The sequence below is a fragment of the Papilio machaon genome, chromosome 25 (genome assembly GCF_912999745.1).
Source record: "Papilio machaon chromosome 25, ilPapMach1.1, whole genome shotgun sequence".
Classification (NCBI taxonomy): domain Eukaryota; kingdom Metazoa; phylum Arthropoda; class Insecta; order Lepidoptera; family Papilionidae; genus Papilio; species Papilio machaon.
In genome coordinates, this window is record NC_060010.1 from 1,412,800 (window position 1) to 1,427,132 (window position 14,333).

Genomic DNA, 14,333 nt, shown 5'->3' on the forward strand with positions numbered 1-14,333 from the left:
ATTTTTATATTACACTAGCTTTTACCCGCGACTCTGTCCGCGCGTTATAAAAAATAGAAAACGGGGTAAAAATTATCCTATGTCCTTTTCCTGGTTCTAAGCTACCTGCCCACCAATTTTCAGTCAAATCGATTCAGCCGTTCTTGAGTTATAAATAGTGTAACTAACACAACTTTCTTTTATATATATAGATTCCGAATAAACAATCATTGTATTTCTCTGGAATAATAATAATAAAACCTGTATAAAAACAAAACATTTTGTTCTCTATCTCTATTTTTTTTTTTCAATAGAATGAGATGCTAATAAGTTTTTATCAACTCTCTCAATGTTTCTCTTCTAATATATATTTCTCGATTGTTACAGATAACAGGATGTTTCATCACAATAAGAACGGGAGGACATAAATGTACAGTTTGTCAATGTGTTTAAAATGATAAAATACGTAAAAATATAATAATTAGGATGTGAAATCATGTTGGAATGCCTGCCCCGGTGGAGCGCGGTACGCAACAATAGTGCTCGTGACATCGGAAAGAGAACACGATTGTTTTTTGTTCTTCTGCCCCTCTTCTTGCTTCTGTGTGTACGGTGAGTTTTGATTTATTGCAAAACAAGCAGTCGCTTACGACTTCGTCAGCGCGGAATTGAAAAAAAAACTCCGTTCTACATCTGTGCCAAATTTCATTAAAATCTGTTAAGCCGTTACGTTACTTCTTACAAACATCAAGCCATCCATCGATCCAAATTTTGACATTTAAAATATAAGGAAGATTTCACTCTCATAACCATTATTTTGTAACACATTATTTCAACGAAAATTAAGTACTTTAGCCTTTTTTAAAATTAAAAAAAAATTAAATAACATCAGTTAATAAAATCGTTATAACGAACCCATTATAAACATAAAATTAAACAACGAATTTCAAACTAAATCGGCACAAACAAGTTGCCATTAATAACAAATTGACTACCGAAATATCAGAAGATTGAAGGCTAACAAAGATTAAATAAACGCCAAATTATCGAACCCATACATCAGGCCTCTACCATCAACATGAGATCGCTGCAAAAAAAAAAATTTTCGAAAAAGGATAAAGCAACAAAAGAAATACCAGTATACTCGTAATAACATACACCCTATAATTACGCACAATAAATCTGCAAAGATCAAGCAAAACTGACGTACCAATTTCCAATAAAAAAGGGACAGATCAAATGTTGAAGTCCCATCAAGTCGGATGAATCATGAATAGAAATGAACTTGTTTGCGTACTATTTATAAAACGGACGAAACGTAAACGCACACGTTTGTATCTTATATGGAGTTGGGAACGAGTGGCCCAATTATCCTCTTTTGAAGTTGTTATGGGTGCTTGTTAAAATTGTGTTAGCGATCGTATTACACGGCTTTTTATAGTAGATCAATGCGATGTTCGTACCGGTTTGGATCTTCATTTGTTGGTATTTTCGAGTTTTTTTTTTCTATTGAATTTAACAAAAAAAATAATGTTCCTGTCTTAGATAAGATTCCAGGTATATGTTTTAAAAAATACTAGAAAATGCGTTTTTTTTTGTTTCCATAAATTACATTTTAATAACTTGAAAGAAAAATTAATTTTAAAACTGCTATTTGTTACGTTACGTGTACTTTCCTTTTTTTAAAGTTAAACTTTTAACTTTACGTGTAATCAACACAGAAAATGAAAAATGTGTAACAAAAAAACAACTTTTTCATAAAACTTAATCAAGTTCAAAGAAGCAATTTGACGAAAATGGAATTAATGCAAAAAAAGTTACATCAAAATACTTGCTATATTGAAAAAGCGACCGAATCTCAAACTTTAATGACCCCTATATAATTTCCCGACACAATCTGGCAAAGTCTGGACCTACCATTACTGTCGAACCTTTCAACAACACTACAGGATAGTGTGAAATCACCTTTACACCTATCATTGAAATGTAAACCTTAATCTCACGAAACAAGGTTTATTTTACATCAAACACTTTCAATTTCTGACAGGCCATTATTTCCATTTCCAATGTAAAATCTCCGCCCCTTAACTGATGAGTCTTCAAATGCATTTTATATTAACTTTAAAGTTTGCGTTAACTTTCAAATATATTCAGTTCGCTTTTCTAACGTTAACTTAAACCAGATTATGGTTGTCACTCAAATATCTGTTGGTAAAACACAATTGCGTGAACATTTGCAACGTTTGCATTATGTACGGTTACGTAAAAATTCTTCCATTTTACCATACATCAAATTGAGGCAACTGAATTGATGGGCTATTTATCTTCTCAGACAAATGACTACCACGTATATTATTCTATTTTTTATTTCTTTATTTGGTTCATCAACAAAATAAAATGTGTTCTTACATCAGTATTAGGCACTATTACAACTGGTTTCAGGCGACATGTAATTTCACTTACAGATAAACACAACGTATATAAAGTATCGGTACACAAACAATTAAATAATAAAACAAAAGACTATCTATGTAGATAAAACAAATTAACAAACAATATTAAAGTAAAAATCAGTAATAAAAAAATAGATTTTCTAGTAGAGCCATTTTAGTGTGTAGTGGAATTCTTTTATTAAGACTATTTGTATCATAACATACAAAATCCTATTATTTAAATATCTTTAAAGATAAAGAGGAGAATAAATTTGATATCGATGAAAAACAAATTTTGTTTAAAACAATTTAAAATACACTAAAAGACCTATTGCTCAAAAAAAAAAAGAGTTACGACAAAATGCTCACAATCATTATGTTTTCTACTAGGAACAATCATCATCATCATCAGCTTACTATACGTCCCCACCGAGGGGCACGGAGCCTACCCCAAATTTGGGGTGACTAGGCCATAGTCAACCACGCTGGCCAAGTGCGGGTTGGTTGACTTCACACATATCTTTAAATTCCTTCTGAGATATGTGCAGCATCACGATGATTTCCTTCACCGTAAGAACGTCGGATAAATGTACATATGTAAATCGAAAATCGAAAAACATATTGGTACATGGCGGGATTCGAACCCAGGACCTGCAGATTGCAAGTCAAGTGCTTAACCTCTAAGCCACCGACGCTCTTAAGGAACAATATGATGTGTAAAAGATTTATAAAAATCTAAATTAAAAAAGACAAATTACGTATAACTATAAAAATTAATTGACACAAATGTCACTGACTTAAAAACTATCTTACACATTTATATATCTAAAATATTATGCAATATTCGAAAAATTCTAAAAAACAATTTTGGTTTAACCAAATATGTTCCTAGAATCAATTATAATAAATTTGTCGGCCGACGAAACAAAGACCAAGGGAAGGAATTCTAATGATCTGAGAAGCCTCTCTAAGTATTCGCCAATTTATGATCAAAGCCTACCTTCTAAGAATCTGAGAACTTTTACATTTGAAATACATAAAATAGAGTATTAAATTAAATATATTACATCAAATATTAAATATTAAAAAATTAATTTGATTTTTCAACTATGTGCGTTGAAATTTATTTACAAAAATGTTGAACATATTATGTTTATTGAATCATGATTTAATTTGGCACTCAAATTAAACCTCTACAACAATTTAAGAAAAAGTTTATGTACCGATAAAACGGCTTTAATAGAAATAATGTTTGAAATTACTTTACACCGTATTATTCAATGATATTCGTTAATAAATAACTTATTTGATCTGTGTAATAAAATAATTGTAGTTTATAAATAATAGTTGACTTACTAACGAAAAATTTAATATTATTGTTTATTGACCTTGAGTTCTGTTCATCCCATTTTACGGTTGTTTTCTATTCCTTATCTGTATTTTGTTGTCGAATTTCAACAAGAGGTGTTTAAGTTTGTAAAGTACTAGTGGCCCTCGACTTTATTTATGCACAATTTGAAACAATAACAATAATATGCCCACGTACATCAGATTCCTGTTAAAGTCCCGTTAAAATCGGTCCACCCGTTCCAGAGACTACCCGGAATAAACTCGGCCTTGTAGACGGACAGACAAAATTTTTTAAAAATTGTTTTTTTCATTATCATTAACGCAAGAAGTTAAGGAGAAGAGGAAGTAAAATTAGGCCTTTTTTACTTTAAACCTTACACTGTCTATCGACCATATCCAGATGCATATAGAAGGAAACAGTACTAAACTATTTTATTGCATAGACATTGTTTACGTGACCTAGAAACATGGCTAGACACTAACAATACTTATGCAATCCGCGAATTGTCAGTGTTAGTATTGGGTGTGACGTGATCTTATCAACGCCCACAGCGACATCTATCACTTGTCAAAAACAATAATACTGGATATATTTAATACTTACAATATGCTAGCTTTAAAGACTATTTAAAAAAAAAACTTGAGAGGTGTCAAGGGACACCCGGATGGAACGAAGTTCCTTTCGATTAATTAGTGAAGGAACCAATGTTTATTCTATGAATAAAAAACTTAAATCTTCACAAGAAGTACATTTTATTTCTATGAATTTTCGTTATATATTGTCACGTCGTTGCCATGGTGAAGTAGCGCTCATTCGTCGTTAACATACTTACTATAGCAAAAAGTGTCGTGACAACTTTTCGTAAGAATTTTTTCCGTCTAGCCCCCTTTCACAACGCGCGATAAGGAACTTCGTTCCAAAAATCTGTTAAAATATGTGTGACTTCTAAAACGTTTAGAATTCAATCTAGCTTAATAAGATGCAGCTTTTTAAAGATGAAAACCAATATAGTGAAGTGGCACTATTCGCAGTCTTTCACCGAGTTTTATAGGGGTAAAGTTAATCTTTTTACTTTTAATTATTAAGGCTATTTTTTTTTAGCCGTAGATTTTAATTTGCTACCCTTTTTGTTTGACTTTCGTTTTTAAACAAACAAGTTACTTATTATAGCTGCACAGGCGTAACAAATGAAAGTGTTGCGTGAATAAACAAATAAACCTATTGTCACAACCATTTAACGACTTGCTACCAAGTTGTTAGCGTTTAACTTCAATACTATGTTGTACACTGAATAGACTAGACGACACTGTTGTACACGATTTTATTTTGTTCAAATCGATTTTTGGAAATTACTACTATAGCGCCACAGAGTTATCTGACCCGTTAGAGTAAGGCTGTCACCACAGTAAGCTAACTTATAAAAAATACTTGGGCATAAAAGTGACATAAAGGTGAAGACATGATAAGAACGACAATACAACAAGAATCTCGTGGCATTATTTTGACATTAATGAAGGACCTTTATGAGTGCAAAAAAAAAAGTTAAGTTTAAATAACAACTTTTAACAATTCATTTGTAAGTTTTCAGTTAATGCTTTGAGTTTTACAATAATACAGTGCAACATGAAAGTTAGGTCGCCGTCATAGAACTGTGGATCACATAATTTTATTTGACCACTCCGACATGGGTATGAATTGAAAGGGCTTGACTAGTAGAGTACAGTGCAATATGAAAAATACATAATATTTTTAACATATTCGATGAGCAAGCCAATAATAGGAATTATAGTACTAGCTTGGCATTTGCTCGCTTCGTTAATCTCTAGCGCAGTCTCAAGTAAAGGACAAAATGATTAAAATAAATGCACTTAAACCCGCCCTACATAGTGGTTAGAGGACAGTAAATTTTAAATTTATGCCTTTCCTACATCCTTAAGCGCTTCACTAACAAGTTTCACGCACTATAAAGATTGGTTCATTTAGCTTTTAACACTTTAAAGAGATTTAATTTATTTTTAAATGCGTCGTAAAACGGTCAAATGGTTCATCTCTGTACGGAGCATTGTGTTTTTTTTGTGACTACGTTGAAATGATTCAAAATTATTCCATCTCTCGTTGTTATTAAAAAAGATCATAAACATTTTAAGGACGATTTCATGAATTATTTATAATGGATTATATTTTGTTTTAACAAAGACATTTGTTAGATGAAGATATCAGAGTAGTTACGTTTATTAACCATATATGTAAAGAGTATAATTTACGTTCTTATATCAAGTTAAACATTTTATTCATATTGAGTCGATTTTCACATACTTTAGTACAATCAGTGTAAGCCATGCGTAATTTGATTAAGTTATACTCATATAGTTTTGGTAACAATTTCCTCCAAAAAAAAAAATAACATGAAAATAGTTTATTCTACGGCTAAAAATATATCAAAAATTCAGCATCCCCAAATTTAAGGACACTTAATACAACAAATAGTACTTTATTAATAGCTCTATTGGATGAATCGGCGCCATCTATTGCTTGCATTTTAAAGCAAAGATTTAAAAATTTCGAAACTATTAATTTAAACTAAATAAACTGTAATGTTATTGTAACACAACAATGCAAATATAATTTAAAAAAAACTTGAGAGGTGTCAAGGGACACCCGGATGGAACGAAGTTCCTTTCGATTAATTCGTGAAGGAACCAATGTTTATTCTATGAATAAAAAACTTAAGTCTTCACAAGAAGTACATTTTATTTCTATGAATTTTCGTTATATATTGTCACGTCGTTGCCATGGTGAAGTAGCGCTCATTCGTCGTTAACATACTTACTTTAGCAAAAAGTGTCGTGACAACTTTTCGTAAGAATTTTTTCCGTCTAGCCCCCTTTCACAACGCGCGATAAGGAACTTCGTTCCAAAAATATTAACAATATATATTTTCGACACGACACATATTTGTTTCTACATAAATTAGTATACCTACATCTATGTTACTAACACAACAGTGTTGATATGCAACATATCTGTATTATAAATATCACCAACACTTAAAATGTATAATCAAAGGAAAAATAGAAAAGAATACAGATTGTATCGTATAATTGAGACATACGTTAAGGAATTACAGATGTAATCTGACTTAAAGGAAGCGTTTAAAAAGATTATCAAGAACCGAAATCAGATAACGTCGAACATAAATAACACGTACATTATCATTGAAATCGTACATTGTAGCTGCATTTTACTTTGTACACAGTCGAAGAATTAAATATGCTTCCCACTCAGAATCGAATATCATTCATCAAACTGTCACCATAATTGCTATAATTTATCAAGACTACATGTTGGTATGACTAGTTTTCGGCCTAATTACAACATAAGCGTCAAATGTCACTTCTCCCAAATGGTTAGGAAATTAAAGTCCTCAGCTGTAAATCTATTCCCTTACGATAAGACGTTTTGTAAATAAGAATGCATGCATTCGGGTTTAAAAAGGATGAAAGAAGATTGACAAGAGAAAGTTTTATGAAAGTGAGTGACAGTGGTAGGGGTTATAGAGGAACTTATAATGGGAATCGTATTTAGAGTGAAGATAACCGACAACCATGAGTACATAATTTTGACAAAATCAAAGATATAGTAATAGAAGAAGGTTATAAAATCAGAATCATCTTCATAACTATATGTTAAGCTCACTATATCTCCCCACTGAGGGGCTCGGAGCCTACCCTAAGTAAGGGGGTCTACTAAGCCGTCGTCAACCACGCTAGCCCAGTGCGGGTTGGTTGACTTCACACATATCTTTGAATTTCTTCTCAGATATGTGCAGGTTGCATCACGATGTTTTCCTTCACCGTAAGAACATCGGATAAATGTACATATGTAAATCGAAACTCGAAAAACACATGGCGGGATTCGAACCCAGGACCTACAGATTGCAAGTCTTAAGTGCTTAACCACTGAACCACTGACGCTCGCTCAAGTATGAATATAAATTATTTTAATAATAAACTAATATCGATACATTATGAAAATTTGTAATTTCACAACACTGTTGCATTTAGCACACTAGCGCTGTGGCATTTGTTACTCGATTGTTTGTACTAATACTTTGTGTGACTTTTATACGATCGTAAACTATTTAGTTCATTTCATTATCTGTGGTGTATTGACTGTTCGATTAGTGATGTGCAGCTTAGCAGTTTTATCGATAAAGGTACAATTTACCTGGTCAAATTTGTGACATACTAAATTTTATCTTATGTTAATGACTACGTATGTATGAATATGGAAGTACGACAGTTATCCCGAACTGTACTATACTAAAATCCATATTTTTTTCTATCCAATGTCACCAAAAGGGTCTATAAGTCGTAATTTGTTAAAAATTAGTACCTTTTTCAAAGTATTTAAATCACAAATTTAGTCACTTATGTTTTAAGAGCATGTTTTAATCTTATATAACCATTTTTCCCACCACTAAGCGATATGTTCACACCATTATAAGGCGGTTTTATTCAAACGCTACCGACTTGCGACATTAATAACAACTAAATACACTCACGATGGTATTAGAAACACCTTTAACATAATCCTATCTTTGCAAATCCTAATTAGTGAGTTAAACTATAAATATACTAATCGACTGGTAATTTATCGATACATTGATTACTTGGTAGTCGATTATCATCCATAAATCTTTGCAGCAAGCTAGATTAGTTTGCATAACTAGAGATGAAGTCTTCCAAATCACTAACCCTGAGTTTCTCAGACCAAAAACTCCGTTTAAAACATATTGTTACCTCTATTTTGTCAAAGATAATGACAGGGATGACGATATGTTTTACACAGAGATTTTGGTGTCAAAAGTCCGCAGTAAATCCTTAAAAATATAAATCAATATTTCAATGTTCTAATTCTTTGCTCAAGTTACAATAAACTTTTTGACTCTTCTCGTCTTTACAAATTCAGTTGAACCCGGTTAAGCGAGAACTGAATAAGCGATAGTCATTATCCAGTCCCGACAGAACCTCCATAAGTGAGAAACTCTGTTTAGAGAAAAACCTCTGAAAGCTAGAAAAAGAGGTCTGTTGTATTCTTGATTGTCGAGGTTTGACTGTACCTTTTTAAGTTAAAAGGCTACTGAGATACTGGTTAAATAACAAAGATGAGCCGGTCAACATTTTTTCCGACAACCTTAATGAGACCACTGTACGTGTTCCCCAGACCGTGACCAATTGTCCTCAGTCTCTCTGTCCATCCGGCGTGACTTCGGTAATACCTACTCTATTATAATGTATCCAGTTACGTAGACATTTTTATTCCTAACCTAATCTATCGAATGACAATGAAGTAATCCAGTTGCTTTAAATTTATGATCCATGACATTGGATATATTCATTTAATTTATCTATTTATAAACAACTAACTGTCACCCGAGACTCCGTCCGCGCGGAATTAAAAAAAAAGAAATAAGCTTATGTGTTATTCCAGACTATGATCTACATCTGTTCCAAATTTCATCAATATCCGTTCTATCCATCTAAACATTCGCATTTATAATATTAGTAAGATTGACAGAAAAATGTATTTTACTAATACTTAGAAGCATTTTTCTTCGTAAATAATAAAATTCGACTATTTATTAAATGAAATGACAATAAGTTAACTAGACGGCGTTAGCTGTCTCAAATAAATAATGATAAAGATGATTATTTTATAACGAGTAGTTTTTGGAATCACTATGGAATTTAATCAATTTAATATAGTTTTGAAAAAAATCATACTGAAAAGATTTTAATAATCGGACAATGCCAATAAAGCTAAAATAAAGTAAATAAATAAAATATGTACTAAAAACTGGTCATATATCTTATGTTGACATATCAACAGGGCACTGACCATAGTGTACTAACCTTACATAAATAAATAAAAAAAATACTTGCTGTACTCGATCAAGTCATTACATCTGTAATTAGTATAAGATGGTACGGAGATTTGGTACAAAAAAACATGTCATTATACTTAATATACGGTACGTAATTTGTAGGCTATTACGAGTACTCTCCGATCGGCGTAAATCACTGTGAGGTAATTTTAATGAGACCGATTATCCCAATATATTGGTCTTCACTAGGGTGACCATGGGGTGTAATAAAAAAATAGGATTATGTTATTAGCATATATCTTTGTCCGTGTTCAATTGTATGGAACTGCACCCTTAAAATCTTAATATAATTTAATGATGTTCATACAAACGTGTGTACAGATAAATAAATATAAAGATAAATAAATTAATTGAATATTTTAGTTGAACTAATTGGCCTACAGATCAATTGGACCAATGGGATTTTTCCCCATAAGCCGATTGTGTACATAGAATCAAATAAAAATTCTATTGGCCTGATTGATGTAGGCCTGTTGGCTAACGGGGAAAGGCCAATAAAGTCACTTTAAATGTCAAATATATTGTAGCAGTAAAGTTTGTTTTCCTTTGTTCTTTTGAAAGTTTTCTATTAGATCTGTATAGTTTTAGCGGAAATGTAATTTTAAAAAAGGAACTTATGCTTATTGGAAAAAATATTTAAAAAGAAACGTTATATATTTATGGTAACCATAGTGCTGTGGGATATATCGGTCGAATGATAATATATAGAGCTCCAGACTACACATTCTTGGCGGTGGAGTTACGTAATGTTTTAACGGGAATTATGGGATAGTAGGGTAACCATATTGTTAGAATTAGTAAGATTTAACTTTGGAATTTCGCAATTAATTTAAAAAAAACAATAGCCGACGGACTGTACCTTCTGACATGAGGTATTCTTCCTCATGGAATGGAATATTTTTAAACAGTGGAAGGTTCTAATGGACCAGAGATTTTATTAACATTTCTCTACTGTCTTTTCTGTTTGACATAACGGTATTATTTTTCGGAAGTGTTAGTTCGGTGTTTTACAAACAAACAGAAGAATTGTTTTTTGTACATCGATGTAATATGCAATTATTTTTACATACTTAATATTGTACATTTCTTATTTAATACTTGGTAACCCTACTCCTTTCTTTCGTCTCTAAAGACCACCAGTTCAGATCCAGACAAAGCTTTGTTCAGTCTAATATATGGATATAATTTTATTTGAATTCCTACGATACGACCTTTTACTGATTTATCGTTTGATTCGAATGTCTTTTTGTTAAAGGTATTGTTTCCTCAAATTTAATCTTAAACTTAATAAAACAAACAATAAAAAGTATATCTGTTTATTAAAAAAACATGGCGCCTAAAATAATAAAATTTAATTCTTATCTCCCTTCACTATACAAAGATCGATACAAATCAATTTATCAATGTGTTTCCACTGTCAAAATACATATACAAAAACATTCGATTAAAGGTCAGCAACGCATCTGCAATTGCGGATGTCTATGGGCAACGGTCGCTTCACTATTTTGGTGTATTCAGGTGACCGATTGCTCGTTTGCCACCTCATGATATAAAAAAAATTCTTCCGTCCTTCATAATCTTTTGCAAAAACAGACAGCAAAATGTTTTTAAATCGATGTGTCGGCAATGGAAACCTACAATCAGTTTAACTTTACAACATACAGATTCGTTGGTCACTAAGGGGAACACTTAGTGTACATTCAATATAAGAAATCTACACCAAGAGTTTGTATAAGCAACCACTTAAATGGACGGCAGTTAATGACAGTACTTAATTGTCTAATTAAATCAATATAAATTAAAATATCTTTCATCTCTCAACACTTAATCTTTCTAATTGCATCGCAATCAAAATTCCGTCATTTAAACGTTAAAAATTAATTTGTCACACGTCAATACATATATCATTAAATCGCATAAGATAAATTACTAAAACTATTGAAAGTTAATAGAGTTATGATTTATAGTCTAACTGACTTAGTTCATTACAAGCTGTCTTAGAAGTAGGTCAACTTTCATTAGACCAAGGACCCCCTAGTAAGGAAATATTTATTAAAACTTTTCGAGTTTTTTTTAAATTCACTTTATCGTTTCTATAATCGGCTTTAATCTCTGTTTTAACGGGTAATATATATTTCTTTTTTACAATTAAGAAAATTGTAGTGTATGTAAACTAGATGGAAAGATGTAGTGCTAAAAGAAATAAATGAGTGCCAAGGATCAGACGAAGACGTCGGGGACAGAGCGAAGTGGAAGAAACTGATTACGAAAGCCGACCCTAAGACCATGTGGGATACGAGCTAGGTAGAGAGAGAGAGAGAGTATTGTCTGCATGTATCATAGAAAAATATTATTTCGTATACTATTTTTGTTGCTGATGACGAGAAACCAACTTTTTTTAATTTTTATTACGCGATGACAAAGACGTAGACGCCTGATAGTGAGGTATAAACGTATAAAAAGTTGTTTTATTATTTTTTCTGATTTGTTTTAAGAACTAACGGAATCCGGAATTCATTGAAATAATGACAAATGATTACATAATCATTATAAATATCACAGTACACGAAAATAACTTATTTAATTATCCTACGATAGAAGACGAATTCGAAAATATTAAACTAAAATAAACAAATAACATTATTCCTATCTAATTACATAAGAAACATACAAAACATAGTTTTCTATTAGCTTTGTGTGCGTATATTGTTAGCTTTGAGATATTGTAACATTTAAAGCATCTATAAAATTTTAACGATCCTAGTAACATACGGTCATGGAGTTTAACAAACCGAATAATTACTAGGATTTTTTTAATCCGTTCGTGTAAATTTTTTCTTTTTCGTATGAGGAAAAATTAAGATTCTTAATAGAAAATGCATACAATATAATAAGTATTCTCCACAAATAACGGAGGAACTAGCACGAATATTTGTAAAATATTTTAATAACGACTTCTACAAAATTTGTGCAGCGCCCCTACCGGGCGTAAAGTACAACAATAAACCTCATATTAAATTTTGTCATATTTTGTCAATGACGTTACGTATTGCAAATATTCGTGCTAGACCCTTAGCTTACCTTAATGTTTCAATTTTCTTTGACAAAATTAAAATGAAAAAAGTTTTTCAAATATAGGTATTTCAAAACTTATCATCCTATATAGCCATGTATAGTTCATTTGTTTGACAAACTTCGGAGCAGTGTGTCACACTAGAAGATGTTACCTATAAAACAAATCGAACGTTCTGTTAATCGGTATCGCGGGTGGTTTACGACGGGGAGACATCTTTGTCGGACCTCAAGTGATTCATTGTCGTCGGGACCAAAAACCAAATTCCTAGACGATGTTACATTCTTTTTTATTTTAAGGATAACGGTGACATTATATATTAATAAATGCTCAATTTATAAACAAAAAGCTGTCTCACAGTAGTCAAATGTTTCCTCAAAAACAAAAGACGACATAAAGAGAAGTTCGCAGATTTCTTATAAGCGAGGTGACAAATTTATCGATTTAGTATTTCTAAAGTTTTGTAGATGCATTCACCAGTCTGTTTTAGGAAAGAAAAAGTTTACATGGATTAAGTACACAGTCGAAAAAACCATACTCGATAAATACGAATAAATGCTTATGTTTCTTAATATTCGTAAAAATACTAAGTACTCTTACTTACCGATTTAAATTCATCAACGTAGTTTTATTACCATTCTGGTCAATCTTATCAGTAAATAATTTAATGGTATACATTTTTATCCACATTAGATATAAATTTTTAATGAAAATCTCGAGTGAACATTGTATGGACAGGCTATAAGTAGTGGTATTTCGTGCCTACTTGATTTTCGCCATTTTGATTTTGTAGCGGTTGGTAGCAGTGAGTATTCGAACTTATTAAAAAGATAGAACTAACTATCAGTAACATTAATAGGCAATTTTAAGTTGAAACAAAAGCTGTCATTTCCAAGCAACAACCTAACCATTTAGAGGTCAGTGTGACGAATAAAAATTACACATTTCATATTTTAAAAAGTGATTGAGTCAGAACTGATCGAGTCCAGTTTCTCGGAAACATGAACTATAAACATACAATTACTTTGATAAATGTTAGCGGTCAGTTTTAATTATAGTTTATATCTAACTTTAATTATAAAATACAGCTAAGTGTTAAATATATAAATTATATTAATTTATCACCAGCTGTACAAATGATGGTTGAAATATTTACCCTATTTAATACTTCATTTGAGTGTTAAAACACGCCTTAGTTGTAATATGTTTTACTAGCAGTTTGCCCGTGACTTTATACACGCGGATTTTTTTTGTCACTGAGTAGTCACTGTTTGCCTTAAGGAGGCATTTACAGTTTCACCGGGCTTGAGGCGGCCGGGCGCAGATGGCCTAAACCTCGTTTAAGAGTAACTAGGCTCGAGGGCTCCCATAGGAGCCTCGGCTCGGGCTGTTACTTCATTATTATTATCGGATTGGGAGGTACACGCGGAATTAAAACAATCTAGTAATAAATATAGCCTGTGTTTCCCGGGGATAGTGTAGCTTCTCAACAGTGAATTTTTCATATCGTATCAGTAATTGCGAAGTCTATTTAATGCAAATAAAGAAACA

At 31.8% G+C, this 14,333-nt stretch overlaps 1 protein-coding gene across 2 annotated transcripts in view; it reads left to right on the forward strand.

Moving 5' to 3' along the window:
• The first annotated feature begins 374 nt into the window (after positions 1-374).
• Positions 375-14,333, forward strand: part of LOC106713271 (protein Wnt-7b) — a 36,358-nt gene continuing 22,399 nt past the window's right edge. For both annotated transcript variants that reach the window (XM_014506034.2, XM_045684269.1), the window contains exon 1: positions 375-591. In XM_014506034.2, coding sequence (XP_014361520.1) covers positions 476-591 — 116 coding nt within the window. In that variant the 5' untranslated portion in view covers positions 375-475. The remainder of the gene's footprint in view (positions 592-14,333) is intronic.